This window comes from Platalea leucorodia (assembly GCF_965183815.1).
Source record: "Platalea leucorodia genome assembly, chromosome: 34".
NCBI lineage: Eukaryota > Metazoa > Chordata > Aves > Pelecaniformes > Threskiornithidae > Platalea > Platalea leucorodia.
In genome coordinates this window covers 3,788-30,199 of record NC_138856.1, presented here as the reverse complement: position 1 = coordinate 30,199, position 26,412 = coordinate 3,788, and the positions used below count along the sequence as shown (strand labels likewise).

Below are 26,412 nucleotides of genomic sequence, written 5' to 3'. Positions count from 1 at the left end.
CCCCGGGGTCCCCGTGTCCCCCCGCGTCCCGGTGATGTCCCCACGCAGCCCCGACCCCCAATAAAGCGACTGTAGAGATCGGGTGGGCCCTGACTGCGCCGGCGGGGTGGGAATGGGGTGGGATGGGGATGGGAATGGGGATAGGATGGGGATGGGGATGGGATGGGATGGGGATGGGATGAGGATGAGCCTGGGATGGGATGGGATGGGATGGGATGGGGATGGGATGAGGATGAGCCTGGGATGGGATGGGATGGGATGGGGATGGGATGAGGATGAGCCTGGGATGGGATGGGATGGGATGGGATGAGGATGAGCCTGGGATGGGATGGGATGGGATGGGATGGGATGGGGATGGGGATGGGATGGGGATGGGATGAGGATGAGCCTGGGATGGGATGGGATGGGATGGGATTGGATGGGGATGGGATGGGGATGGGGATAGGATTGGGATGGGGATGAGATGGAGATGGGACATGGATGGGGATGGGGATGAGAATGGGGATAGAATTGGGATGGGATGGGGATGGCATTAGGATGGGGATGGGAATGGGGATAGGATTGGGATGCAGATGGGGATAGGGATAGGATTGGGATGGGGACAGGGGACTGGGAAAGGGGTGGGAGGGGATAGGACTGGCATGAGGATGGGATGAGGATGGGATGGGACATGGATAGGGATGGGATGGGGTTTGGATGGGTTGGGGAAGGGGATGGGGATGGGAGGGGGACAGGGATGAGGATGGGATGGGATAGGGATGAGGATGAGGATGGGATGGGATAGGGATGGGGATGGGGATGGGATGGGATGGGATGGGATGGGATGGGATGGGATAGGACAGGGACGGGACGGGACGGTTTTGGGACGGTTTTGGGACGGGATGGGGAGGGAATGGGTCCGGGGATGGGCGGCGCGGGGCAGGGCGGGCGCCCGTGGGTCCCACCAGTGCTCCCAGTACGGGGCACCAGTTCCCTCTCCCCGCGGGCCCCCCCGCCCGCCACCAATGGTCCCCCCGAGCCCCCCCCCGCGGAGGCCGCAATGGACCGCTCCGCCCCGCCCCTACCCGCACGTGATTGGCTGCGACGGCTCCGTGGGCGGGCCCACTTCCACCAGCCGTGGAAGCGTGACGGTACGCGGCGGCCTTTGACGGACAGCGCCGCTGCCCAATGAGGGCGCGGGAGGCGGAGGCCGAAGCGGGTAGCGCCGCCGCCATTTTGTGAGGACCGCGCGGCGGACGGGGCGCAGGTGGGGGCGGGGCTGTGGCGGCGCCGGTACCGGTACCGGTACCGGGAGGGGGCGGCGGGGCCGGGGGGGGGGGGGGAGATGGGGGGGGGGGGGAGATGGCGGGGGGCCGGTAGCGCTGCCGGGCCGGGCGACCGGAATGGCCTGGGCCCGGGCCCGGCGCCGCTGAGGCGGTCGGAGGCCTCGGGGGTGGCAGGCCTGAGTGGGGGACAGGCAGGGTTTTGGGGTGATTTTGGGGGATTTCGGGGGCCCAGGCCTGCTGAGGGGGGGCAGGCAGGGTTTTGGGGTGATTCTGGGGGATTTGGGGTCTTTGGGGGCACAGCTATGGAAGGGGCAGAGGTTTTGGGGTGATTCTGGGGGATTTGGGGTCTTTGGGGGCACAGCTATGGAAGGGGCAGAGGTTTTGGGGCGATTCTTGGGGATTTGGAGGCACAGTCCTTGGGGGGCAGGCAGGGTTTTGGGGTGATTCCTGGGTATTTGGAGGCACAGTCCTTGGGGGTGCAGGCAGGGTTTTGGGGTGATTCCTGGGTATTTGGAGGCACAGTCCTTGGGGGTGCAGGCAGGGTTTTGGGGTGATTCCTGGGTATTTGGAGGCACAGTCCTTGGGGGGCAGGCAGGGTTTTGGGGTGATTCTTGGGGATTTGGGGTCTTTGGGGGCACAGCTATGGAAGGGGCAGAGGTTTTGGGGTGATTCTGGGGGATTTGAGATCTTTGGGGGCACAGCTATGGGGGTCAGAGGTTTTGGGGTGATTCTGGGGGATTTGGAGGCACAGTCCTTGGGGGGCAGGCAGGGTTTTGGGGTGATTCTTGGGGATTTGGGGTCTTTGGGGACACAGCCATGGGGGTCAGAGGTTTTGGGGTGATTCTTGGGGATTTGGAGGCACAGTCCTTGGGGGTGCAGGCAGGGTTTTGGGGTGATTCCTGGATATTTGGAGGCACAGTCCTTGGGGGGCAGGCAGGGTTTTGGGGTGATTCTTGGGGATTTGGGGTCTTTGGGGGCACAGCTATGGAAGGGGCAGAGGTTTTGGGGTGATTCTGGGGGATTTGGGGTCTTTGGGGGCACAGCTATGGAAGGGGCAGAGGTTTTGGGGTCATTCTGGGGGATTTGGGGTCTTTGGGGGCACAGCTATGGAAGGGGCAGAGGTTTTGGGGTGCATCTTGGTGATTTGGGGTCTTTGGGGGCACAGCTATAGAAGGGGCAGAGGTTTTGGGGTGATTCTGGGGGATTTGGGGTCTTTGGGGGCACAGCTATGGAAGGGGCAGAGGTTTTGGGGTGCATCTTGGTGATTTGGGGTCTTTGGGGGCACAGCTATGGAAGGGGCAGAGGTTTTGGGGCGATTCTTGGGGATTTGGAGGCACAGTCCTTGGGGGGCAGGCAGGGTTTTGGGGTGATTCCTGGGTATTTGGAGGCACAGTCCTTGGGGGTGCAGGCAGGGTTTTGGGGTGATTCCTGGGTATTTGGAGGCACAGTCCTTGGGGGTGCAGGCAGGGTTTTGGGGTGATTCCTGGGTATTTGGAGGCACAGTCCTTGGGGGGCAGGCAGGGTTTTGGGGTGATTCTTGGGGATTTGGGGTCTTTGGGGGCACAGCTATGGAAGGGGCAGAGGTTTTGGGGTGATTCTGGGGGATTTGGGATCTTTGGGGGCACAGCTATGGAAGGGGCAGAGGTTTTGGGCTGATTCTTGGGGGGGATTTGGGGTGTTTTGTGGGGGTCCGTGCCCCCCCCGAAGCAGGGCCGGGGGTCCGGGCCCCCCGTACGGCGCCGGGCGGGTTTTGGGGGTACAGGCGGCGGCGCTAACCCCCCCCATCGTCTCCACCCCGGTGGCGCGGCGCAGGCCGGGCGAGATGGTGAAGCTGTTCATCGGCAACCTGCCGCGGGAGGCGACGGAGCAGGAGATCCGCTCCCTCTTCGAGCAGTACGGGAAGGTGCTGGAGTGCGACATCATCAAGAATTACGGTTTCGTTCACATCGAGGACAAAACGGCGGCCGAGGACGCCATCCGTAACCTGCACCACCACAAGCTGCACGGCGTCTGCATCAACGTGGAGGCCAGCAAGAACAAGAGCAAGGCTTCCACCAAACTGCACGTCGGCAACATCAGCCCCGCCTGCACCAACCTGGAGCTGCGGGCCAAATTCGAGGAGTACGGCCCCGTCATCGAGTGCGACATCGTTAAGGATTATGCCTTCGTTCACATGGAGCGGGCGGAGGACGCGGTGGAGGCCATCCGCGGGCTGGATAACACCGAGTTCCAAGGTGATCCGCGGCAGGGGCGCGGCGGAAATCCGTGGGGAGCGGGGATGGGTCTGGCGCTGCAGCCCCGTGGGTCTCCGTGAGGATTCCCGATATTCCCGCATCCCGTTAGGTGTTTGCAGTCCCTTCCAGCTCCGGCTGCGCACGTTGGGGTGCGGCAGCAGCACCGGGGTGACCGGCCCGGGGGTGATCCTTGGCAACGCCGCAGCCGGCACCGCGCTGCGGCACCGCCGGGCTCGCCCGCCCTTCCCCTCGCTGGAATTAAGCGCAAACAGGGGTTTTGGGGTTTTTTTTTTTGCATTTCAGCACCCCTCGTGCCGTGCAGGGCGCGACGAGGGCGCGGCGCAGCCGCTTTCCCATCCGGCGAGCCCCGGTGCCGCTTTCCCGGTCGCTGGTGCGGCGGCGGCAACCAGAGCGAGGGCAGGGGCGTTTGGGGCTGGGCCGGGGGAGGACGGGACTGATCCATCTCTGACTTAACCCAGCACGGCCGCCCCGCAGGAGGATCCCGACGGCGAAGTCCCAACTCTTGTGCCGACGGCCGCCGCGCCTGGTCCCGCCGGGCCGGAGCAGCGGGTCCCGCCCGCGCGGCGTGAAGCCAGGCTACCTCCCGCCCTTGTAGCGTTGCCCTGCCTGGTAAGAGGGCGAGCGGAGGCGCCCGATCCCGCGCCGGCCGCGTCCCCGCTGCCGGCGGCACGCGGCATCGCTCGCTCGGGCTCTCAACGTGCCGCCCCGGGGCCCTCGCCCGGCTCCCGGACAAGACGCGGCGCGGGCGCTTTCGCTGGCAGCCTCCGCCTCTCAGCCTCTCGCGCGGATGCAGCGACGGGGCCGAGCGTCCGGATTCGAGCTCGTGGCCGAGCTTCGGCGGCGCGGCGCTGATGGCGGGCGCGTCCCCTGTCCGGAAGCGGCGCCGGGTCGTCAGGGAGGCGTCTGGCGCTTCACCCCGAGCGGCGGTGGGGCTTGGCTCAGCCCTCCTGGTTCCCACTGGGGTTTCGGCAAACCCCACTGCCCCGATTCCGGGTGTTTTCCCCAAAACTCTTCTCCAGCTGGGATGGCGCAGCCGCATCCGGAGCTCCCCGGCTGCGGGGCGTCTGCGGGACCAGCAAGTGCCCCCGGCTGCGCTTGGCTTGCCGCGTGCCGCGCTTGAGGCCGGCCCCCGTCCGAAGCCTCGTTTGCTCCGGGGCGGTTGTCCGGCGTTGCATCCGTCTTGCCGCCGCAAGGAGCGCGCTGGCGGGAGCGTTTTCCGGCGGGAAGCTTGCCGTTGATACGGGGCCGGCGGTGCCGCTGGTTGATCCCTGGGCTGCTGCGGCAGCACCACTGCGTGCCGGTTGCCGGCAAAAAGCTGTCTTCGGCTGCTCGCCGGGGTAGTCGGCGTCTCGCTGGCTGGCTGAGCCGCCAGAGCCCGTCCTGGCTTAGCCCGGGGCGGGCAGCGCTGGGTCTCGCCGGCAGAGCCCGTCTCTGGCGGCACCGTCCTGGTAAGTCAGGTGGCCGGCAGCCGGGAGGCGGCTCTGCTCGAGCCCGTCGCGGGCTCCTCCTGCGCCGCGGTGCCCGGCGCCGTCGGAGGCTGCGCGGCTGCGGGGGGCGGGCTGCGACCGGTCCCGTCCCGCCGGTGCCCGTGGTTGTGAGCACCCTCCCGGCGCGGCCTCACTGATCGCCTCCCTCTCGCGTCTCTCTCCTCAAGGCAAGCGGATGCGCGTGCAGTTGTCCACCAGCCGGCTGCGGACGGCGCCCGGGATGGGAGACAAGAGCGGCTGCTACCGCTGCGGGAAGGAAGGGCACTGGTCTAAAGAGTGCCCGGTAGATCGCCCGGGGCAAGTGGCGGACTTTGCCGAGGCCTATAACGAGCAGTACGGAGCCGTGCGCACTCCCTACACCGCGGGCTATGGGGAGACCGTGTATTACGATGAGGCGTACGGCGGGATGGCCGACTACTACAAGCGCTACCGCGTCCGCTCCTACGCCACGGCCTCTGCGTACGACGCCTACGCGGAGCAGACCATGGCCCAGTACTCCCAGTACGCCCAGTACTCCCAGGTCCAGTCCTCGGCCATGGCCGCCACCACAGCCATGGCCAGTCGCATCCCCACCACCCTAGACGCGTACGATAGAGCTCTGCTGCCGACCCCGGGCGCGGCGGCCGCCGTCGCCGCCGCCGCCACCGCCGCCGCGGCGGCCGCCTCCTCCACCTATTACACCCGGGATAGAAGCCCCCTGCGCCGCACGGCCGCCGCGGCCACCACCGTCGGAGAGGCGTACACGTACGAGCGTGGGCAGCTGTCGCCGGTCTCCTCGGTGGCCCGGGCCTCCCTCTACGACATGCAGCGGTTCGGGCGGGACCCGTACGCGGACCGGGCGCGGTACTCTGCCTTTTGAGCCGGAGGTGAGCGTGTTGGCAGGTCTGGCGCGCGGCGCTCGGCGCCTTGCGACCGGCGGTGCCTCCGGGCACCGCGGGGGGGTCCCCGGCTGCTGGAGATAACGGGGCGTGCGTCCCCCCCAGCCCTCGGTTGTGCCGGTCGAGCGTCTGCGCCTCGATGCGAGCCGGGATGAAGGGTCGCGGTGAAGCAGACGGGCCCGACCGCGGTCTTGCCGGGCGTTAAAGCCCAGGTACCGGCTCCGGATGCTCTGCCCGGCGTGGGGCACACGGCGAGGACGTGCCGTGGTGATCGATGCTGCTGCCGGGAGCCGGTTGGTGCCGGCGGGTCGCTCTCCCTCGGGCCTCCTGCTGCTTTTAATTAGCGTCCCACCGCAGCCGGGGCCGAGCCCTCGCGCCGGCGTGCCGTCCCGGCACAGTCACCGCGGGGTGGGGGGTTCCCGCAGAGCCCCCAGCCCCATGTGCCGTGGCTGCCACGTCCATCCCCTGGGAGTAGCTCTGGTCTGGGGACGGCTCTCCCGGGCTCTGCCCGGTAAAAGCCACCAGCAGCCGGGCTGCCGCCGCGGCACGAGTCCCTCCGGGATGGCCGCCATCCCCGGCGCACTGCTGCGGGCGAGCCGGAGCTACAGGGGCTCCCGGCAGCCCCCGCGTCAGGACTCTGGTTGCTCTCAGGAAGCCGGCGGCAACTCTGGGCGCCCGCCGCCGCCGCCGCCGCCACCTCACGCCGGGGCTCGGCACGGTCCCCGGCACGGTCCCGGCTGGCGTGGGGGGGCCGGCGCCTGCAGCGGGCGCTTGCGCCAACTCTGCTTTTCTCTTTCAGGTAAGATATTTGCGGCTGGACGTCGGGTTCCCGTCGCACACCGAATCGGCACCGCGCGTCTCGGGCTGCGCCGGGCTTCAAAGCGCAGCCGGGTTCAGCTACCGAGTCGGTTCCTAACGGACGCTCGGCTTCTTCCCAGGAGTAGCTCGACCCCCCCCCCCCCCGGCTTTCCGTTCGCAGTTGTCAGGATTTGCTTTTCAGGTAGTTTGGGGGCCCCCGTCCCCCCCTAGCCGGTCTAGGCTCAGGTCGTGAGCGAGTGTAGCCGTAGCCGTAACCGCAGCCGTAGCCGCAGCGCCAGCTTTGCTTTGCTTTGCTTTCCCGCCCCCGGCCAGCGCGGAGCCGCTCGCTCCCTCGCTGTAGCTCCCTTTATTATTATTATTATTTCTTTTTTTTTTTTTTTATTTTTTAAGAGGGTGAATAATCCACTCGTAGCTTTTTAATACGAAATGACATAGCTGCCTCGAGGCCGCCACGCCGCGCTCCCCCAGCGCGGGAGGGCCGCCCTTGTCTTTGGAGCTCGCCCCGCGGCGTTTAGAGTCCCCCGACCCCACTTTCCGGTAAAATAAACTCAAATTTTTAACAAACCCCGCTGGCTCCGGCACCGGTTCTTTCTCTGGACTCGATTCCCCCCGGCCCAGCTCGTAACCTCCTGGACTTACCGGTGCTGCCCGCAGCCCTGCCTGCAGCCCTGCCTGCGGACGAGGAGCTCCCGGCCGGGATCCCCGCGGGGTCTGCGCTGCAAACGAAGGGGCGGATGAGCCTGGGGGACCCCGTGGCCCCGCGCTAACGAGCGGGCCCGGGCTTTAACGAACCCCCCGGCTCTCGTCCCGGTGCCCCCGTGTGCGGCGGCTGCCCCCCACCTTCCCCGCGCCCCGCTGGGGTTCCTCCTCCTCCTCTCCCTCACGGGCAGCACCACTAATCACCCCGCGCAGGGCTGGCTCTGGGCGCAGGGCTGGCTCGTTAGTCCCCAGAGCGGCTCGTTAGTCCCCAACCAGCCTGCGCTGCTCCCACCCTGCCTCTCGGCGCTCGTTAAGTAACGACATTAGGCCCGGGACCCTGCCTTTGCCGACGTCCCGGCCCTTCGGCCCCGGTTTTGCGGCGGGAGCCCCGAGCTCGTTCCTCGGCCGCGGCGTTTCCAGGGCGATTCACCTCCGCTAATTGCCTCCATCTCCTCAGCCGCTAATTGCCTCCTCCATCACCGGGGTGGGCTTGAGCCCGGCACCAGCTCTCCGGTTTTACCGGGATGGTTCCTCCCTCGCCGCCTCGGCCTGGAAAACGAGGGGGAGAAGCGTTAGACCCTTCTGTCGGGCTAATTACCGCGGCGGTTAACGAGCCCCGGCCGGGCAATAAGGCATGGTGGCAGGCAGCCGTCCTCCCCCCACGGCACAACCGGTGTTAACCACACCGTGACCCGTCCCCGGCGAGAGACAACGGGACAGAAAGCGCTTTCGGAAACTTTAATGGTGGTCGCGGCGGCGAGAACGTGCACGAGCGGCCGCCGCGGCTGAACCGCAGCCGGAGCAAACGCCGCCCTCGCACGCACGCAGGTTCTCGTCTCAAAAGCGGTTTTTCTCACCCAAAAAAAGGCACCGGGCACAGGTTAGGGGCCGGAGTGCCGGTGACGGCGTGCGTTCACCGTGGCGTACAGTCGGGATGCCGCCGCCAGAGTCCGGCAACGCTCCGGCGCTTCCTGCTGCCGGCGAAATGCCGCTCGTGCTCCGAGTCTGCCTCTTCTGTGGCGGAAAAGCGGCTCCGGCGCTGACCGGTGCCGCGACCACACAAAACCAGGGGTTTCTGGGGCGGTCGGTGACGGTGCCACCGGGAATTGGCCGCTACGGCTGAGGGCAGGCACGCAGACGCAACAGGGGACGGCGGCAACAGCCACAGGTCTGGCCACGTCACCGCGCCGGCAGTATTGGTGGCAGTGCCGACGGCACTGCCGGTCCCCCAAAGCGCCGGGCTGGGAAAGAACCAGACGGGAGACGGTTGGGAAACGGTGAAGAGCCCAGCGTTTATTTACAGTCATACAAAACCTCGCTGCTGCGCCGAGCCCGGCGCCGCGCCACGGACTGACGCTGGAAAAGGGGGAAATAAACCCAAAAAGGGGGAACTCGTGGTATAAAAGAGCGCGGGCTCTGCTCGGCGGCAGCAATCGAACGGGTTATAAACCGCTACCGAGCGCCGGCGGTGCCGACGGCCGCGTGTGCCGCAAGCGAGAGACGGTTCCACGACGCTACGGCGGGAGCCGGCGGCAGGGGATGGCGAACCGCGCGCCCGTCGCCTGCTCCCCCTGCGGGAGCACGGCACACTTTCCAACCGTAACCGCGGATCCTTCTAAAAACTCCCAAAAAAAAATAGAGAAAGAAAAAAAAAAAAAAAAAGAAAAAGCAGGTAAAAAAAATAACCGTCCCTGCCCTCGGGGATGGTGGCCGGAGGAGGCGAACCGCGGCAGCAGGCGGCGAGGCGGAGCACCGAGCGCGAGCCCGCGGCGACGCAAGCGGCCTGACCCCCCCCCCGGCCCCGGGGCCGCCCGGCTCAGAGGCGGCGCTGGTAGCCCGAGTGGACGCGGGCGGCGGGCAGGTAATCGCCGTAGCCGCCCGAGTAACGGGCGTAATCGGCGTGCGCTTCCGGAAGGCGACGGTAATCCATCGGGGACTTTGTCGGCGACCGGCGGTACGCGAGTGGCGAGTCCGCTAAGCGGCGGTAATCTGAGAGGTCAGACAGACGGCGCTCGGAACCGTACCTGGTCGAGAGAAGAGACAGGAGGTGAATGAGGGGGAGGGCGCCTGAATCCACCGGCGGCGGTGACCGCGTCCCGCCCGGGGACTCACCGCGGCAGCGCGACGCTGCCGGGCTTCGGGCAGGCAGCGCCGCAGGCGAAGCCGGACCCCCGGCGGGGGCAGGATGAAGCAGCAGCACCCGGCTCCCCCGTGGATCGGACGCTGGGTGCCGTGGGAGGCCTGGCCGCCGGCGAGCAAGCGCCGCCGGTGAGCACGCGCCGCCGGCTCCCCCCACCCCGGCCGAAGCCCCCGTCCCCGCCCGCGCACGCCCCCCGGGGAGCCAGGGGAGGGGGTTACACGGGGTCTGCGCCGCGGGAGCGGAGCCATCGCGCCCACATGCCGGCACGTGGCGCCCGCCCTTCTGCACGCCGGGCGTTAAGAGCCGAGACTAAGCCCCGAGCCGGGCGCCGGCATCCACCGGGGCGGCGCGGAGCGAGTCGCGCGGCCATCCGTCCCCGGCCCGGCACCGTACCTTTTTGCCAGAGCGGATGATTTTTTGTACGGGTCGTCGTAGGCGGCGCTGCGAGGCGGGGAGAGGCGGGTGCGCTCGTAGGGCGGTGCGACGGCGGCTGCGGCGGCCTGCGACAGGCCCAGGTAGGAAGCCGCCTGCTGCCCCAGCTGGCTCGGCCCGTCGTAGGCGCTGCCCGGCTGGGCTCGGTAGGCGGCCGCCAGCGACGCGGAGGAGGCCTGCTGCGCCGGGTAGGACGCCGCCATCGAGCCGGAGGCCTGGGCCCGGTAGGCGGCCGTCAGCGGGGTGGAGGCCTGCGCCTTGTAGGAGGCGGCGGCGGCCTGGTTGCCGTAGGAGGCGGCCAGCGAGGAGGCCACCTGGGCGCCGTAGGTGGCGGAGAGCGCGGCGGCGGCGGACTGGCTGCCATAGGAGGCGGGCAGGTTGGCGGCGGGCTGGGCGCCGTAGGAGGCGGAGTGGCCGGCGGCGGGCTGGGCGCCGTAGGAGGCGGAAAGCGCGGCCGCCGGCTGGGCGCCGTAGGAGGCCGAGTGGCCGGCCATGGGCTGGTAGGCGGCGGCGGCGTGACCGGCCACCGCCTGGGTGCCGTAGGAGGTGGCGTGCGCAGCCACGGCCTGGGCGCCGTAGGAAGCGGAGAGCGCGGCACTGGGCTGGGCGCCGTAGGAGGCGGCGTGGCCGTCTACGGGCTGGGCGCCGTAGGAGGCAGTGTGGCCGGCGGCGGCGGCGGCCTGGGCGCCGTAAGAGGCCACGTGCGTGGCCACGGCCTGGGCACCGTAGGAGGCGGCAGGGCCGGCGGCGGCCTGGGCGCCGTAGGCGGCGGCGGCAGCCTGGGCGCCGTAGGAGGCGGAGTAGCCGGAGGCGGCCTGCGCCCCGTAGGAGGAGGCCAGGGCGGCGGACTGGACGCCGTAGCCGGAGAGCTGGGAGGCGGCGGGTTGCGCGCCATAGGAGGCGGCAGCCTGGGCGCCGTAGGAGCCGAGGGAGTTGGCGGCGGGCTGCGCGCCGGAGGCGCCGAGGGAGACGGAGGGCTGGGAGCGGTAGGCGCTGCCCAGCGAGGCGGAGGGCTGGGCGCGGTAGGAGGCGGCCTGGCCCGTGGTGGGCTGCGGGCGGTAGGCCACGCCGAGGGAGGCGGAGGGCTGGGCGCGGTAGGTGGCCCCCAGCGAGGCGGAGGGCTGGGCGCGGTAAGCGGCCGGCTGCGCCGTCATGGGGAGCGTCACCGCCGCGTAGCCGGCCCGGGTGGGGGAGCGCCGGAGGGGGCTGCGGTCCCTCCCGAAGTAGGAAGGGGAAGCGGGCCTGGCCTGCGCCTCGAAGGCCTCGTACTTGCCGGCGCCGCCGGTGCCAAAGCGCTGCTGGTAATCGTACAGGGAGGAGGAGGCGGTGGCGTAACCGGCAGCGGCGGCCGAGGGGAAGGCGGCGTCCGCCGCCCGGCGCTGCTGGTCGAAGCCCTCGATCTTGGGCTGGAACTTCTCGCGGTACTCCAGGCCGATCCTCTTGTTCTTGTCGAGGCCGAGGGTGGGCGGCAGGGCCTGGCCCGCGCCCTTCTTCTGGACGTTGGTGGAGAGCTCCACGTTCACTCTGCGCCCCTTCACCTCCTTCCCGTTAAGGTTTTCGATGGCAACCTTTGCATCTGCTTCGTTCTCCATGTGAACAAATGCATAGTCTGATAAAGCAGCAGACAGAGGGTTATCAGTGGGGGGAGAAAAGACAATTCGTTACAGGATCGAACGCTTAACGAGCCTCGCCGGGACCGCGGCAGCGGCGGGACAGGCGCCGGGACGGGCTCTGCCGGCCCCGCTCCGCTGCTGCTCAGGCAGCGATGAGACAGCACCACCTTCGTTTCCTTCCGCCCCACAATTAATTTGGCCGGAGCTTAACGAGCCCGGCCACCCGCCCGGTCGTCCCCCGGCTCAGGAACACCCAGTCACCGCTTTTTTCGCTCCATTTTCCCCCATTTTCTTCCTCCCTTCGCCCGTGCCCACCTCAGCTGCCTCTCGCTGCGCCGAGGGAGCTCAGCACCCTGCCCCACGGCACGGCAGCCTCTCGCCGCCGGCGACTCCTCCCTACCCGTCCTCCGGCACGCGGGGACCGAGAGCGCCGGGAAGGGAGCGTGGCCTCGCCGCCGCCACCGCGGGCTCAGCTGGGCCGTCCCGCCGGTAAGCGGAGCAAAGCCAGAGAGGGCTGGCGCCCGCCGAGACACCAAATCACGCCGAGGGGGACGGAGTGCCAGCAGGAGAAGGAAGGACAGAGAGACGGGGGGGGGAGAAGGACAGAAAGACGGGGTGGGGGGAGAAGGAGAGGGGAGCACCCGAGCACAACCCGCGGCACCGCGCACCCAGCCGAGGCGAGGAGCCGGGCGAGCAGCGCAGCGCCGCGCGGCACGAACGCGGCGCCGAAGCGGAGAGGCGTCAGAAAGGAGATGGAGAGCGAGGCGAGGAGCAGTAGAAGCAGGACCCGGAGCGGGAGAGCGGGTCACCCTCCCCCGGCACGGCTCTCCCCGCCATGACGCCGTGCCCGCGCCAGGTCCGGCGGCCGCCTGCGGCACTCAGGCCAACGGTTTCGGGGTTCGGATGCCGCCACAGTAGCCAGGGGGTTGCCCCCGCGGCACGACGGGTCCGGGAGGCCGGCACAGGGCGGAAGGGCGGCTCCTCTCGGTAACCCCGCTGCGTCCCCCCTGCAGTCACGGACCAGGGAATCACCGTAACCAGGGATCACCATAACCAGCACTGCCGGCAACGGCGCGCTTTAGCCTACAGCCAGAGGGCCGGCGTACGGCTCAGCCGGGGCAGCCCATCCAGGCAGCGCGGCACACTCGGAGCACGGCTCGCCGAGCAAACCCCATCCCGGTACCTCAAGCTCCGGCGAAACGTTAGCGTCGCTTCGGCCACCCTCCGCTCCGCCATCCCGCCCCTCCCTGGCTCCTATCCCACATCCACGTATCCCGCTCCGGCAGCCCAAGGAGGGGGACGTCTCCTCCGTCCACCCCCAGCCCTCCTGCCGTCCCCTCGGGCGGCCGTGGCACCCTCACCCCTCTCTGGGGTGCTGCCAGAGGGACCCCCACAAATTAGCCACCGGCCGAGGGGACGCCAGAAACTTTTGGCGTGGGTTTGGAGCGGTTTCTGACGGGCTCCGCTGGGAAGCTGCGTCCTGGCGGGACGGAGCCGGTGGGCCTGCAACCTGGGACGAGAGAGCAGAGGCAACAACATCACCCTCCCGGGGAGGCGGAGGAGGCGGCGGGGACGCCGCCGGGACAGGGGGCAAACGGGCGCTTCGGGGAGCGGCCGCGGCGGCTGGCGTGATGCGGGGATGACACCTTTTTACGTCAGGATCGGGGGAGGGGGGAAGATGGGGGTGACGCCGTCACGCTGCGTCGCGGGGTCCGCGATCCGGAGCCGATCGAGCTCCCTCGGGAATTTTACAGCGCGTTTCTCACGGGTTTCGGCTCTCCCACCTCGACTGACGGGGGAAAACGACTCGCTCCGCGTCGGAGCGCGGTGGCGGAGGTGAAGCTGCGGCGCAATCGTAGCGGGACGAAGGCAAGCGCCTTGTGTCAGGGAAGAGTTATGGGGGCGACCAGCAGCGGGCAGGGGGTTGCCCCCGCCTGGGGGAGGCGATGATGGAGGACCTGGCCTGGTTGGAGAGAGCGCAGCCGGGGCGGGGGGGGTTTCACGGGGCGGAGGGGAGGGATGGGGCGTGGGGAGCCCAGAAGGGCCCGCCCGGCCCCGGCCGGGGCTGGGGAGGGGGCGGCGGGAGGGACCCAGGCCCGGGGGCGCCGCCAGATCGGACCGGGGAGGGGGAAGCCGCAGGCAGGCAGACGGAACACGGATCACCCGAACCGAGAAGCGGCTCCGAGGACGGAGGTGAGCGGCGAGGCGGCCCTGACTGAGCCCGGCCAGGGCTGCGGGGCGGCCCCGGGGGAGGCGGACAGCCTTGTGCGGAGCCCCCGTCCGCGGCGGCGGGTCCGGTACCTTTCACAACGTCGCATTCGACGACGGTGCCGTACTGTTGGAAGAGCGAGCGGAGCTCGCCGCTGGTGCAGGCGGCCGAGACGTTACCGACGAAAATCTTGCAGGTGTTGGTGGGCCGAGGCCGGGAGGGCTCGACCACGATGCGGCGGCCGTGCAGCTGGTGGCCGTTGAGCTGGGTGATGGCGCGGGCCGCCGCCGCCTCATCCCGGAGGTGCACGAAAGCGAACTGTTTCATGAGGGCGATACCGAGCACGGGGCCGGCGGCACCGGCGAATAGCTCGCTTAGCTCCTCCGCCGTCGCCTCTTCGGGGACATTGCCCACGAAGAGTTTTATGCCGGGACGCATGGTGGCGGCGGCGGCGGGGAGAGGGGAGCGGGAGCGCAGCGCCGCGGCGGCCTCACAAAATGGCGGCGTCGCCTCAGCGCGGAGCGGGAGCGGCGAACGGCGCAGCGCGCATGCGCGGCGGCTGCGCGCCCTCCGCGCTGCGCATGCGCCCCGCCCACCGCGCCCCCGCCCCGCCCACCGCGCCCCCGCCCCGCCCACTCCCCCCCTCCCGTCGCCACCACTGCGCCTGCGCCCCCGCCTACCGCCCCGCCCACCCCGCTCTCCCGCCGCCGCCACCGCGCCTGCGCCCCGCCCGCCCGGCCCCGCCCCTAACGGCTGCCGCCGCGCTGGCCCCGCCCACTCTTAAAGGGGCCGCTGCGCCCCGCCGGAGGGGGGGGGGGGGTGCGCAGCGCCGAGCACCGCCGGGGACTCGCAGCCCCCGGCCCCGCTCCCTCGAGAGCCGCAGAGGCCGCAGAGCGAGTTATCGTTTATTGCTGTTCCGGGGGAGCTCCTAGAGGTGGGGGGCCGGGGCCGCCGTGGGGCTGGGGGCCGCCGTGGGGCCGGGGGCCGCCATGGGGCTGGGGGCTGCCGTGGGGCCGGGGGCCGCCGTGGTCCGGTCCCGCTCCTCCCAGAGGGTCAGGCCGTCGCAGGAGCAAACCCGCTTGGGGTTCTGGAAAAGCCCGGCCGCTCGGGCCACCACGCCGCAGGCCAGCCTGGGGGGGGGGGGGGGAGGGGGCAGGGGAGGTGAGCGACCCCCCCAAACCCCCCCCCGGAGCCCCCCCAAATCCCCCCCGAGCACTCACCCCGGCCCCGAGTTCCCCGTCACCCGGGAGAGCGGGTGGGAGCCCCGGCCCAGGTCGTCCTCGCCCGCATCCACCACCACTGAGCGCCCGATGATGTCCCAGACCTGGCGGGGGGGGGGGAGGGGGCTCAGGACCCCCCCCCCCAGAGCTGTGGGGCCGGGGATTGGGCCCCCCCCGAGCCCTGGGGCTGGGGCCGGACCCTGCCCGTGGCTGTGGGGCCAGGGTGGGACCCTCCCAGCCATAGGACCAGGGTCAGACCCCCCCTCACAGCCGTGGGGTGCAGCCCGGACCCCCCCCATGGCCATAGGACTGGGGTCAGACCCCCCCCCAGTTGTGGGGCACAGCCCGGACCCCCCCCCCCATGGCCATAGGACCGGGGTCAGACCCCCCCCAGTTGTGGGGCACAGCCCGGACCCCCTCCCATGGCCATAGGACCAGGGTGAGACCCTCCCCACAGCCGTGGGGCACAGCCTGGACCCCTCCCACAGCCACAGGACCGGGGTGAGACCCTCCCCATGGCTGTGGGGTGCAGCCCAGACCCCCCCCCACAATCATGGGGTGCAGCCTGGACCCCCCGCAGCCGTGGGAGGGGGCCGGTCCCTCCGTGTCCCCCCCAGCCTCACCTTCAGGCGCGAATCCTCCATGCGGAAGCTGGCTCTGCCCTCGGCGTCGGCCCAGATGTTCCCCAGGTCCCCGGCGTGCTGCGGTGGCGGGGTGCGGGGGTCAAGGGGGGGGTCCGGGACCCCCCCCCCCCCAGCCCCACGGAGCGGCCGCGGCCGCCGGCTCACCCGGTGCTGGTCCTGCGGTCCCCCGTGGCACTCGCCGTCGGGGTTGAAGTGGCCACCACAGCTGTAACGGGGGGGGGGGGACGACACGGGGTGAAACCGGGGTGCCGGCACCCCCAGACCCCGGTGCGTCCCCCGCCCCGAGCCGCGGTACCTGTCACAGGGGCGCGAGAGGTCCCCGAATTCGTGGACGTGGAGCCCGTGGGGACCCGGTGGGAGCCCATCGACGGCGCCGTCCACCAAACACCGCGTCGGCGAGACCTGCAGGAACCGCACCAGGCCCCGCACCGCGCCGGGGCCGGAGAGAGCCGCCACCGCCGCGCCCAGGCTCGCTGCGGGGAGACGCCTTGGCACCCCAAATCCCCCCCGGCACCCCAAATCCCCCCCCCCGACACCCACTCACCGTCATCGCAGCCCCCCATCCCCTTCAGCACTGCCCGGCGCCCCGATTTCTCCAGCAGCTCCCGCACGCGTTCGGCCGCCGCCGTCGTCTCCACCAGCACCGTCTGCGCCTCCAGCCGCAGCTCCAGCAGCCGCACGTCTGCGGGGAGGGAAAAGGGGGTGACGGGGGGGGTGTCCCCGACTCTGGGGGGGGGGGGGTGTTCCCCAAGTCTTGGGGTGACGCAGGGGGCTCACCCGGGGCTCCCTGCAGCGCTGCCTGCACGGCGTCGGCGCAGCCCTGGCACCGCATCTGCACCGCGAATTCCAGCTGCGGGGAGCGAGGGGGGGGGGGGGTCAGCGTCCCGTGAGGGGGCCCTGCACCCCCAAAACGCCCATGGAAAAGGCCCTGCACCCCCAAAACTCCCCTGCAAGGGGCCCCGCACCCCCAAAACGCCCATGGAAAAGGCCCTGCACCCCCAAATCCTGTTTCCCCGGGGTCCTGCACCCCCAAAGCTCCCCTGAAAGGGGTCCTTCACCCCCAAAATTCACATGCAAGGGGCTCTGCACCCCCAAAACGCCCATATAAAGGGCTCTGCACCCCCAAAGCCCCCCTATAACGGGTCCTGCACCTGCACAATCCCTCTGCAAGGGGCTCTGCACCCCCAAACTCCCATGCAGGGGGCCCTGCACCCCCAAACCTCCAATATAAGGGGCCCTGCACCCCCAAATCCTGGTTCCCCGGGGCCCTGCACCCCCAAAACTCCCTGCAAGGGGCCCTGCACCCCCAAAACTCCTGTAACCAGGGCACTGCACCCCCAAAACCCCTGCAAGGCGCCCTGCACCCCCAAATCTTGGTTGCGTGGGGCCCTGCACCCCCAAAACTCCCGTGACCGGGGCTCTGCACCCCCAAATCCTGGTTCCTGGGGCCCTGCACCCCCAAAGCTCCCCTGCAAGGGGCCCTGCACCCCCAAAGCCCCCCTCGCACGGCCCCGCGGCCCCGGCCCGCCTCACGGAGCGGCCCTGACCCGGCAGACGCTCCCGTTCGGTCCCGCCGCCGCCGCCATGACCGCGGACTCCGCCCCCCCCGGAACCACAACCGCGGGACTTCCCGGGCGGCCGGACCGCCCTGGCGACGGACCGGGAGGGGATGAGCCAAGGGGGAGGGATTTAGTGGTAGAGCCACTTCCGGCGTGCCGTCGCCATGGCAACAGCGCGGTAGGCCGCAGGGGCCCGCCAGGACCGGGGGGGGGGGATTTCGGGGGTCCCGTGGGGGGGGCGAGTGGTGGAGTGGGGTTTTTGGGGTCCCCAGGGGTGTTTGGGGGCCTCGGGGAGGGGGAGTGGGGGTTTGAGGGTCCCCAAGGGAGTTTTGGGGGCGCCGGGGGTGTTTGGGGGGCTCGGGGGGGCTGCAGGGCGCCTGGGGGGGGGCTGATCCGCAGGCCCCGGCCTCCATCGCCAGCCCAGGGACCCCCCAGCCGGAGCCCCCCGCCGCCGAGCCCCGCGCTGGCACCGCCGGACCGCGCCGAGCCCCCCGGCTGCCCCCTCGGCGCCTCTCCCCGGTGATGCCGGTGCCCCACCGGGAGCCAGCGGCTCCCGAAATCCCGCCGGATGCCTTCGCGGTGACGGCGGATCTGCGCCGGTTAACGCGGCGAACGGACGGGGAAGATCGGAGGTTGGCCAGTGCCGGCTACCAGTTGCCGCCGCTCCTGGCAGCGCTCACCCGCCGCACCGAGGATGACGCGCGGCTACGGCAGCTCCGGCGTCTGCGGCTGCCGGCGACGCCGCGGCGGGGAGCCCCGAAACCCCCCCAGCCCCCTGGCCCACGCCTGATCCTGCAGCCCATCGCGGCCAGGCCGCAGTTGCCATCGGCCAGTGCCTTTGCCGAGGTGGCCCTGCGGCCGTACCCGCCGCTGTGCCGCGATGCCGGGGAGGACGCCGAGCCAGAGACCCGGAACATGCGGGAGCTTTACCGGGAGCTGGGCAGGGCCCTCCCCCCCGAGCGGCTGCGGTTCCACCGCGAGCCCCTGGTCGAGCCGGCAGCCACCACCGCCGATCTGCTCCCCACGGGCGAGCGGGGACGCCGAAACGCCGGCGAGGTGCCGCGGCACGGGCAACAGCAAACCGCCAGCCTCTTTGACGACTACCTCCAGTACGTTGCGGCCACCGGCTCCGACTTCCTCGGTGCCATTTTCCACCTGCGCAGTGGCGATGAGGAGCCGGCGCGAGCCCCGCGGCCGCGCCGGGAGCCGGCACCGGCACCGGTGGAACCGTATGAGAAAGGGCTGTGGAAGCCGGTGCTGCCGGGGCCGGCACCGGCAGGGCTGGAGCGGCTGCAGAGGCGGCTGCGCCGGCTCTGGGCCGCGCTGGGCGTCCCTGGCAGGGAGAGGCTGGAGATGGCGGTGAAGTATGGCGCCGGCGAGGCCCTGGCGCGGCTGCCGGAGGCACTGGAGGCCTGGGAGGCGGCAGCCGGCGACATTTTGCGGCGGGAGCTGCTGCTGGCGCGGCTGGAGCGGCTGGAGGAGCACGGCTCCGACCCCGGCCGCTTCTTCCGCAGCGGCCCGGTGATGGCGGCACGTCGTGCCAGGGAGGCACGTGCCCGCGGCCGCCTGCGTGCCGCGCTGGCCCGGTGCGAGGCGCGGTTATCGGTCACCCTGCGGCGCCTGCAGGACAGCTTCGGGGACGCGGTGACCTTCCGGGGACGCCCCTATGCCGAAAAGATGCGCCGGGACACGGTGGAGATGCTCTACCGGCTGCAGCAGCGCCGCCGCGCCGGGGCTTTCCAGGCCGCTCTGGGGGGGCAGCCGCGGCGGCGCCGTGCCGAAACGCCGGGGGGTCAATAAAGCGCCATCCCCCCAGCCCCAGCCAGGCATCGCTGCTGAAAAAATACGTTTATTCACCCCGAAACGAGTGCAGACAAAGGGGGGGGGGGGGGAGCGAAACGGGGGGCACTGGGGGCCGCGGCAGCGCCTGGGGGGGTCAGGGACCCCCCCTCTTTGTCCTTGTCGGGGTAGGGACCCCTCGTCTTGCAGGGAATAGGGACCCCCCCTCTTTGTCGGGGACAGGGACCCCCCCTCTCCTGGCAGAGGCCAGCGACTCCCCCCTCGCAGGGGCTGCCCCCTCTCCTGCGTCCCCCTATGCCCCCCCTGGAGGGACCGAGCCCCCCCAAAAGGGGCAGAGACCCCCCCCCAAAAGGGACTGAGCTCCCCCCAAGAGGGGCAGTGCCCCCCCAAAAGGGACTGAGCTCCCCCTAAGAGGGACTGAGCCCCCCTAGAAGGGACCGAGCCCCCCCCAAGAGGGGCAGAGCCCCCTCCAAGAGGGGCAGTGCCCCCCAAAAGGGGCAGAGCCCCCCCCCAAGAGGGGCAGAGCCCCCCCCAGAAGGGACTGAGCCCCCCCAAAAAGAACCAAGCCCCCCCAAGAGGGGCAGAGCCCCCTCCAAGAGGGACAGAGCTCCCCCTAGAAGGGAATGAGCCCCCCAAAAGGGGCAGAGCCCCCTCCAAGAGGGACTGAGCCCCCCCCAGAAGGGACAGAGCCCCCCAAAAGGAACCAAGCCCCCCCAAAAGGGGCAGAGCCCCCCCCCCCCCCCAAGAGGGACAGAGCCCCCCCAGATTTGCGGGGGTCTCAGCCGAGGCCGTCCTTGACCTGCTGGACGATGCGGGCCCGCACGGCCCGGGCCTCGCTGGAGATCTGGCCGGGGGGGGCCGGCAGGGGCAGGTCGGGCTCGATTTCGGGGAGGGGGATCCCCTCGGGCAGCTCCAGCGGCATGCGCCGGCGCAGGGCGATGTTGTGGAGGATGCAGCAAGCTAAAAAAATCTGGCAAACTTTTTGGGGGGCGTATTGTAGGCACCCCCTCCCCTTATCCAGGCAGCGGAAACGGAGCTTGAGGAGGGCGAGGGTGCGGCGAAGGACGGCCAGCGTCTGGTGATGCAGCGCGTTGTAGCGTTCCTCCGCCGCGCCGCGGGGCGCCGCGATGGGCGTCATCAGCCACGGCTTCAGCGGGTAGCTGCGGTCACCTGCGGGGGGACGGGGGGACGGGGGGTCAGGGAGGTGGGGACCCCCAAAGCCCGGCAGCAGGGGAGAGCGGCGCAGGGGGAGGGGGCTGCGATGGCGGGGGTGGCCCCGAGGCGCTGGGGGGGTGTGTGTGTGTGGGTTCCCTGGGCCTGAGGGTCACCCCCAGACCCGCAGGGCCCCCCCAGACCCTCTGGTGTCCCCCAGACCCCCCAGGTCACCCCTGAGACCCCCAGGTCTCCCCCCAAACCCTCTGGTGTCCCATAGACCCCCCAGGTCACCCCCAGGTCTCCTCTGAGACCCCCAGGTCTCCCACAGACCCCCGGGTCTTCCCCAGGTCACCCCTGAGACCCCCGGGTCACCCCCAGACCTCCAGGTCACCCCTGAGACCCCCAGGTCTCCCCCCAGACCCTCTGGTGTCCTCTAGACCCCCCAGGTCACCCCCAGGTCTCCTCTGAGACCCCCAGGTCTCCCACAGACCCCCGGGTCTTCCCCAGGTCACCCCTGAGACCCCCGGGTCACCCCCAGACCTCCAGGTCACCCCTGAGACCCCCAGGTCTCCCCCCAGACCCTCTGGTGTCCTCTAGACCCCCCAGGTCACCCCCAGGTCTCCTCTGAGACCCCCAGGTCTCCCCCAGACCCCCAGGTCACCCCTGAGACCCCCAGGTCTCCCCCAAAACCCCCGGGTCTCCCCCAGACCCCTGGGTCACCCCTGAGACCCCCAAGTCACCTCCAGACTTATGGGTCTTCCCCCAGACCCCCCTGAGTCTCCCCAAGACCCCTGGGTCACCCCCAGACCCCCAAGTCTCCCCCAGACCCCCAGGACACCCCCAGACCCCCAGGACACCCCTGAGTCTCCCCCAGACTTATGGGTCTCCCCCCAGACTCCCAGGTCTCCCCCAGACCCCTGGGTCACCCCCAGACCCCCAGGTCTCCCCCCAGATCCCCCCCAGACCCCCAAGTCTCCCCCAGACCCCCAGGACACCCCCAGACCCCCAGGACACCCCTGAGTCTCCCCCAGACTTATGGGTCTCCCCCCAGACTCCCAGGTCTCCCCCAGACCCCTGGGTCACCCCCAGACCCCCAGGTCTCCCCCCAGATCCCCCCCCCCCCACCTCTCACACCATCGCCGCTGCTCTGGGGCAGCAGCACCCACCCCTGGGACCCCCCACCCACCCCGTCACCCCCCGCCTCACCCAGCAGCCAGGCGCCGTCGGGCCGAGCCCCCTCCAGCAGCCGGGCCAAAGCCGAATTCTCCAGGACGGCGGCGTTGGGGCAAGAACCGGGAAATTTGGCCACCACGTTGGTGATGGTGCCGGCGGCGTCGCACACCACCTGCATGTTCATGGAGTGGTAGTTGCCGGCGTTGCGGTAAGCCGGTTCGTTCTCGGAAGGAGCCCGCAGCGCCACGTGCATGCCGCCCACCAAACCCAGCACCCCGGGGAAGGCGCCGGCGGCCGCCCCGGCGCGGGCGGGCGGCGGGAAGGCGATGTACCGCGCCGCTCGCCGCTGCAGCGCCTCCAGGAACTGCGCCAGGCAGTTGGACATGGCCGACTGGCTGATGCCGGTGGTGTCGCGCGTGGCCGTTTGGAAGGAGCCGGAGGCCAGGAAGGTGAGGGCGGAGGTGACCTTGACGGCCACCGGCAGAGCGTGGCTGCGGCCCGTCAGGCTCTCCAGGTCGGCGCCCAGCTCGCGGCACAGCCCGGCGATGGCGGCTTTGTCCAGCCGGTACCGCCGCAGCACCTGCTCCTCGCTCAGGTCCAGGAAGGAGCAGCGCGCCCGGTACACCCGGTGCTCGGGGTAGAACCGCCGCCGCCGGCCCCGTTTGCGACGGGGGGACGGGCCCCCCGCGGGGACCCCCCCGGCCGCCGCCGCCGCCGCCGCCTCCCCGCTGCGCTCCCGCACCCGCCGCAGCAGCAGCACCGAGTCCGACATGGCCCGGGGGCGGGGCTACGGCGGGAGGGGCGGGGCTAAAGCGGGAGGGGCGGGGCTGGGCACAGGATGGTGCTGTGCAGGGAAGGGCGGGGCTAGGCTGTGAGGGGCGGGGCCTATGAAAGGGGGCGGGGTTCTAAACGGGAGATGGGCGGGGCCACGCAGAAGGGGCGGGGCCCTAGAGGCAAGGTTCTAAGGGAGGGGGCGGGCCCTAAGGAAGAGGGGCGTGGCCTAAGAGGAAAGGGGCGGGACCCTAAAACAGGGTTCTAAGGGAGGGGGCGTGTCCTATAGAAGAGGGGCGGGGCCAATAGGAAAGGGGCAGGGCCCTAAGGGAGGGGGCGGGGCTCTAGGAGAATGGGCGGGGCTCTAGAGGAGAGGGGCGGGGCCTAGTGAGAGAGGCGGGGCTCTAGGGACCACTCTATGGAGATGGGCGGGGCCTACGGGAGGGGCGGGGCGCGAAGGGGCGGGGCCAGGCCCGGTGGGGGCCGGACGGTCCCGGTCCCGGTCCCGGCCGCGATGGCGGATCCCGGTCCCGGCGGCGGCCAGGCCCCGGGCAGGGCGGGGGGGGTCGCGGGGAGGCCTGTGGGTCCCGGTGCCGGTAGGGGCGGCCCGCCCGCTCTGTCCCGGCCCCGATCCCGCTCCCGGTCCCGCTCCCGGTGGGGGCGGTCGGTCCCGGCCCCCCCCCGGCCCCGGCCGACCCCGCTCCGCCGCTCCCGCCGCTCCGACCCCGCCGGCCTCCGCCGCGCCGCCAGGCCACGCCCTTCCCCCTCGCTCCGATTGGCCACCGCCGGCTTTACGTGCCCGGAAGTTCCCGCCTCCCCTCCGGCGCGCCGCGACGCGCCATTGGCCAACGGGCGGGCGGGCGCGCTCCGACGCGAAACGTCATCCGGCGCGGGGTTGAGCGCGGCTAATCGTATGGCGCCTTCTCGCCGATCTCCGCCAATCAGCGTGCGCGGTGGGCGGGGCGCCGAGGGAAGGGGACGCCGCAGGGTGGAGCTGAAGCCGCCGCCATTTTGTCGCCGTCACCGTCCCGGCGAGAGGGAGCGCGGTGCCGCGGTGAGGCCCGGCCCGGGCGGGAGCGGGACGGGGCCGGGGGCTTGGAACCGGAACCGGGGTCGGGACGGGGCCTGGAGGGGAGCGGGACTGGGCCCGGGGCCCTGCGGCCCGGGGGTGAACCGGGCCCGGGCCCGGGGCCCTGCGGCCCGGGGGTGAACCGGGCCTGGGCCCGGGGCCCTGCGGCCTTGGGGGGGAACCGGGCCCGGGGCCCTGCGGCCTTGGGGGGGAACCGGGCCTGGGCCCGGGGCCCTGCGGCCCGGGGGTGAACCGGGCCTGGGCCCGGGGCCCTGCGGCCTTGGGGGGGAACCGGGCCCGGGGCCCTGCGGCCTTGGGGGGGAACCGGGCCTGGGCCTGGGGCTCTGCAGCCCGCGGGGGGGAACCGGGCCTGGGATCGGGCCCGGGCCTGGGGCCCTGCGGCCTGGGCGAGGAACCGGACCCAGACCGGGCCCTGGGGCAGCTCCCACCCGGCCCAGCCCTGGGTACCAGCCACCGGAGAGTCCCCGGAGGGTGGGGAGGGCGCCTTCCCCCGGCCCTGCCCGCAGGGAGAGGCCCCTTCCCGGGCAGGGGAGCGGTTCTGGGCCCGGGGGTGAGCTCCGGCCCCTCGCTGCGAGGCCAGGGATGATGGCGGGGGGTCTCTGCCGAGCCGCCCGCTGAGATGCTGCTTCCCCCCCAACGCAGGCTGGGCGAGATGGTGAAGCTGTTCATCGGCAACCTGCCGCGGGAGGCGACGGAGCAGGAGATCCGCTCCCTCTTCGAGCAGTACGGGAAGGTGCTGGAGTGCGACATCATCAAGAATTACGGTTTCGTTCACATCGAGGACAAAACGGCGGCCGAGGACGCCATCCGTAACCTGCACCACCACAAGCTGCACGGCGTCTGCATCAACGTGGAGGCCAGCAAGAACAAGAGCAAGGCTTCCACCAAACTGCACGTCGGCAACATCAGCCCCGCCTGCACCAACCTGGAGCTGCGGGCCAAATTCGAGGAGTACGGCCCCGTCATCGAGTGCGACATCGTTAAGGATTATGCCTTCGTTCACATGGAGCGGGCGGAGGACGCGGTGGAGGCCATCCGCGGGCTGGATAACACCGAGTTCCAAGGTGACGCGCCGGGCCGCGGCCCTGGGCTGGGATAGGTAGCGCCGGGCTGGGCCCGGAGGAAGCAGGTCAGGTAGGAGGGTTTACCGCGGACGCGGGGCCGGATCCGCGCCGCCGTCGCTCGCCTGGCGCCAGACCTCGTGCGCGGCGGCCGATGCCGCGAGGGGCAACCGTCACGGCGGCGACCGCCGCCGCGTTCTGTGGGGCCGAGCCGGTCCCGGGGGCGTTTGGTGCCTTTTTTTTTTTTCCCATCTCGGCGCCCTGGGGATGCGAGCGGGTCGGTGTGCGGCTTCGGAGAGAGCCGTGTCCCGCCGCCGGCGCCCACCGCGCTCCCGGCAGCGCCGCGCTGCTTCCCGTGTCGCTTGGCTGGCGGCCTTTCCGCGGGCAGAGATGTCCCCGGGGTCGGTGTCGGTGCGGTGGCTTTGTCTCGGGGCAGAGAGCGGCTCCGCAGCGCCGTTTTTTGTAGGAAAAGGGTGAGGTTTGTCGCCGAAATGGCAGGTTTTGGCGTGAGCTCTGCCCCTGGGGCCTCTCCCTGGGCGCGTGGTGCAGCCGGGACCCGTGGGGCGTCCCTCAACCGGTCTGTGCCGCCGGCGGGCTGGGAAGCGGGCGGAAAAAAGGGCGATAAAGGGGAAATTGGGGTTGGGGAGCCGCAGCCGGACCCCGGTGCCGTGGTGGTGCCCGAGTGCCGCTTCCCGTGTCCGGTGCCGCCCGAAACCGTGGCGAACCCCCGGCTTCTGCGGGGTCGCAGGCAGAGGCGGTTCGGTTCCCACCCTGGCCGCAGAGGTCGTCGGGGAGCCCCGGGGAGCGGTGCCGGCCGGCGCCGGCCGCCCTCCCCGCCGTCGCGGTTAACCACAGCCTCTCCCCTCTCGCGTCTCTCTCCTCAAGGCAAGCGGATGCGCGTGCAGTTGTCCACCAGCCGGCTGCGGACGGCGCCCGGGATGGGAGACAAGAGCGGCTGCTACCGCTGCGGGAAGGAAGGGCACTGGTCTAAAGAGTGCCCGGTAGATCGCCCGGGGCAAGTGGCGGACTTTGCCGAGGCCTATAACGAGCAGTACGGAGCCGTGCGCACTCCCTACACCGCGGGCTATGGGGAGACCGTGTATTACGATGAGGCGTACGGCGGGATGGCCGACTACTACAAGCGCTACCGCGTCCGCTCCTACGCCACGGCCTCTGCGTACGACGCCTACGCGGAGCAGACCATGGCCCAGTACTCCCAGTACGCCCAGTACTCCCAGGTCCAGTCCTCGGCCATGGCCGCCACCACAGCCATGGCCAGTCGCATCCCCACCACCCTAGACGCGTACGATAGAGCTCTGCTGCCGACCCCGGGCGCGGCGGCCGCCGTCGCCGCCGCCGCCACCGCCGCCGCGGCGGCCGCCTCCTCCACCTATTACACCCGGGATAGAAGCCCCCTGCGCCGCACGGCCGCCGCGGCCACCACCGTCGGAGAGGCGTACACGTACGAGCGTGGGCAGCTGTCGCCGGTCTCCTCGGTGGCCCGGGCCTCCCTCTACGACATGCAGCGGTTCGAGCGGGACCCCTACGGGGAGCGGGCGCGGTACTCTGCCTTTTGAGCCGGAGGTGAGCGCCGCCGCCGGGGAACGCCGGGCGGGCCGGCCCCGCCGCCGCCGCCGGGGGAGCTCGGCTCCCGCCCGGTGCCGCAGGGCGAGCGGCGTTCGCCGGGGACGCTCGGCCGACGCCGGGCGTCGCGGCGGCCGTCGGTCCCGTCCGGTGCTGCCGGTGCCGGCGGGTAACGGTGCTTCCCCTGGCAGGAGGTGCCGCCGCGGCGGAGCACCGCGCATCACCGGGGAGACGCCGGATTCCCTCCGGACGCCGACGCCGCGTCAGGTCAGACGCGCCCCGGGCCGCCGCCGCCGTCACCGCCGCGCTCCCTCCCTCGTCACCGGGACCGCGGACTTTCCCCCCCTCGCCGGAGCGGGCACCGTCACCGCCGCGTCCCCGTCTGTCCCACCGTCCGTCCGTCCGTCCCCCCGTGCCGGCGCCCGCCCCCCCTCTCACCTCTTTGCTCTTTTCCAGGTCCGGCGGCCTCGGACGGAGCCCGCGCCCCCCCCAGCCGCCTGAGCCCCCCCTTTTTGTACGGAGCTTCCCCAGAATCACCCCCCACCCCCCTCCCCCGAC

At 71.0% G+C, this 26,412-nt stretch overlaps 5 protein-coding genes across 11 annotated transcripts; 2 read left to right on the top strand and 3 right to left on the bottom strand.

Moving 5' to 3' along the window:
• The first annotated feature begins 1,155 nt into the window (after positions 1–1,155).
• On the top strand, positions 1,156–7,868 carry LOC309601435 (RNA-binding protein 4B-like). Of its 4 annotated transcripts, none has more exons than XM_082334442.1 (4): positions 1,156–1,246; positions 3,078–3,499; positions 5,175–5,873; positions 6,685–7,868. In XM_082334442.1, the coding sequence occupies exons 2-3, from the start codon at positions 3,088–3,090 to the stop codon at positions 5,864–5,866; spliced, it is 1,104 nt and encodes a 367-aa protein (XP_082190568.1). In that variant the 5' UTR covers positions 1,156–1,246; positions 3,078–3,087; the 3' UTR covers positions 5,867–5,873; positions 6,685–7,868. The 4 variants fall into 4 exon arrangements, with proteins under 4 accessions (XP_082190568.1, XP_082190571.1, XP_082190569.1 ...); XM_082334445.1 differs by lacking the exon at positions 6,685–7,868 and adding an exon at positions 3,995–4,129 and having other exon boundaries at positions 5,175–5,285; XM_082334443.1 differs by lacking the exon at positions 6,685–7,868 and adding an exon at positions 3,979–4,129 and having other exon boundaries at positions 5,175–5,285.
• On the top strand, positions 3,427–26,412 carry LOC309601433 (RNA-binding protein 4-like). Of its 3 annotated transcripts, XR_014230564.1 has the most exons (5): positions 23,040–23,173; positions 23,852–24,273; positions 25,156–25,854; positions 26,046–26,121; positions 26,311–26,377. XR_014230564.1 is itself a non-coding variant. In XM_082334440.1 (4 exons), the coding sequence occupies exons 2-3, from the start codon at positions 23,862–23,864 to the stop codon at positions 25,845–25,847; spliced, it is 1,104 nt and encodes a 367-aa protein (XP_082190566.1). In that variant the 5' UTR covers positions 3,427–3,499; positions 23,852–23,861; the 3' UTR covers positions 25,848–25,854; positions 26,046–26,412. The 3 variants fall into 3 exon arrangements, 2 of the variants coding, with proteins under 2 accessions (XP_082190566.1, XP_082190565.1); XM_082334440.1 differs by lacking the exon at positions 23,040–23,173 and adding an exon at positions 3,427–3,499 and having other exon boundaries at positions 26,046–26,412; XM_082334439.1 differs by having other exon boundaries at positions 26,046–26,411.
• RBM14 (RNA binding motif protein 14) lies at positions 7,970–14,319 on the bottom strand. 2 transcript variants are annotated; one of them, XM_082334430.1, is made up of 3 exons: positions 13,890–14,319; positions 9,937–11,584; positions 7,970–9,427 (listed from the first exon to the last, which is right to left on the bottom strand). In XM_082334430.1, the coding sequence occupies exons 1-3, from the start codon at positions 14,233–14,235 to the stop codon at positions 9,220–9,222; spliced, it is 2,202 nt and encodes a 733-aa protein (XP_082190556.1). In that variant the 5' UTR covers positions 14,236–14,319; the 3' UTR covers positions 7,970–9,219. The 2 variants fall into 2 exon arrangements, with proteins under 2 accessions (XP_082190556.1, XP_082190557.1); XM_082334431.1 differs by lacking the exon at positions 13,890–14,319 and adding an exon at positions 11,904–13,578.
• On the bottom strand, positions 14,717–17,265 carry CCS (copper chaperone for superoxide dismutase). Its single transcript, XM_082334447.1, has 8 exons — positions 17,209–17,265; positions 16,439–16,511; positions 16,206–16,343; positions 15,957–16,134; positions 15,806–15,866; positions 15,641–15,718; positions 15,018–15,121; positions 14,717–14,927 (listed from the first exon to the last, which is right to left on the bottom strand). The coding sequence occupies exons 1-8, from the start codon at positions 17,245–17,247 to the stop codon at positions 14,726–14,728; spliced, it is 873 nt and encodes a 290-aa protein (XP_082190573.1). The 5' UTR covers positions 17,248–17,265; the 3' UTR covers positions 14,717–14,725.
• On the bottom strand, positions 19,762–22,842 carry LOC309601432 (putative nuclease HARBI1). The gene is made up of 2 exons (XM_082334438.1): positions 21,382–22,842; positions 19,762–20,190 (listed from the first exon to the last, which is right to left on the bottom strand). The coding sequence occupies exons 1-2, from the start codon at positions 22,118–22,120 to the stop codon at positions 19,799–19,801; spliced, it is 1,131 nt and encodes a 376-aa protein (XP_082190564.1). The 5' UTR covers positions 22,121–22,842; the 3' UTR covers positions 19,762–19,798.

Bases quoted from the DNA above. Each gene is read 5' to 3' on its own strand.
- LOC309601435 (XM_082334442.1), top strand. From the start codon at position 3,088: ATGGTGAAGCTGTTCATCGGCAACCTGCCGCGGGAGGCGACGGAGCAG. The intron at 3,500-5,174 runs GTGATCCGCGGC...TCTCTCCTCAAG, and splicing joins GGATAACACCGAGTTCCAAG to GCAAGCGGATGCGCGTGCAG.
- RBM14 (XM_082334430.1), bottom strand. From the start codon at position 14,235: ATGCGTCCCGGCATAAAACTCTTCGTGGGCAATGTCCCCGAAGAGGCG. The intron at 11,585-13,889 runs GTACCGGACCCG...CTGCTTTATCAG, and splicing joins CGAATGCGACGTTGTGAAAG to ACTATGCATTTGTTCACATG. The intron at 9,428-9,936 runs GTACGGTGCCGG...TCTCTCGACCAG, and splicing joins TCATCCGCTCTGGCAAAAAG to GTACGGTTCCGAGCGCCGTC.
- CCS (XM_082334447.1), bottom strand. From the start codon at position 17,247: ATGGCGGCGGCGGCGGGACCGAACGGGAGCGTCTGCCGG. The intron at 16,512-17,208 runs GTCAGGGCCGCT...CGCTCCCCGCAG, and splicing joins CGAACGGGAGCGTCTGCCGG to CTGGAATTCGCGGTGCAGAT. The intron at 15,122-15,640 runs GTGAGGCTGGGG...CCCCCCCGCCAG, and splicing joins TGGAGGATTCGCGCCTGAAG to GTCTGGGACATCATCGGGCG.
- LOC309601432 (XM_082334438.1), bottom strand. From the start codon at position 22,120: ATGTCGGACTCGGTGCTGCTGCTGCGGCGGGTGCGGGAGCGCAGCGGG. The intron at 20,191-21,381 runs GTGAGGCGGGGG...GTCCCCCCGCAG, and splicing joins CGACGGCGCCTGGCTGCTGG to GTGACCGCAGCTACCCGCTG.
- LOC309601433 (XM_082334440.1), top strand. From the start codon at position 23,862: ATGGTGAAGCTGTTCATCGGCAACCTGCCGCGGGAGGCGACGGAGCAG. The intron at 24,274-25,155 runs GTGACGCGCCGG...TCTCTCCTCAAG, and splicing joins GGATAACACCGAGTTCCAAG to GCAAGCGGATGCGCGTGCAG.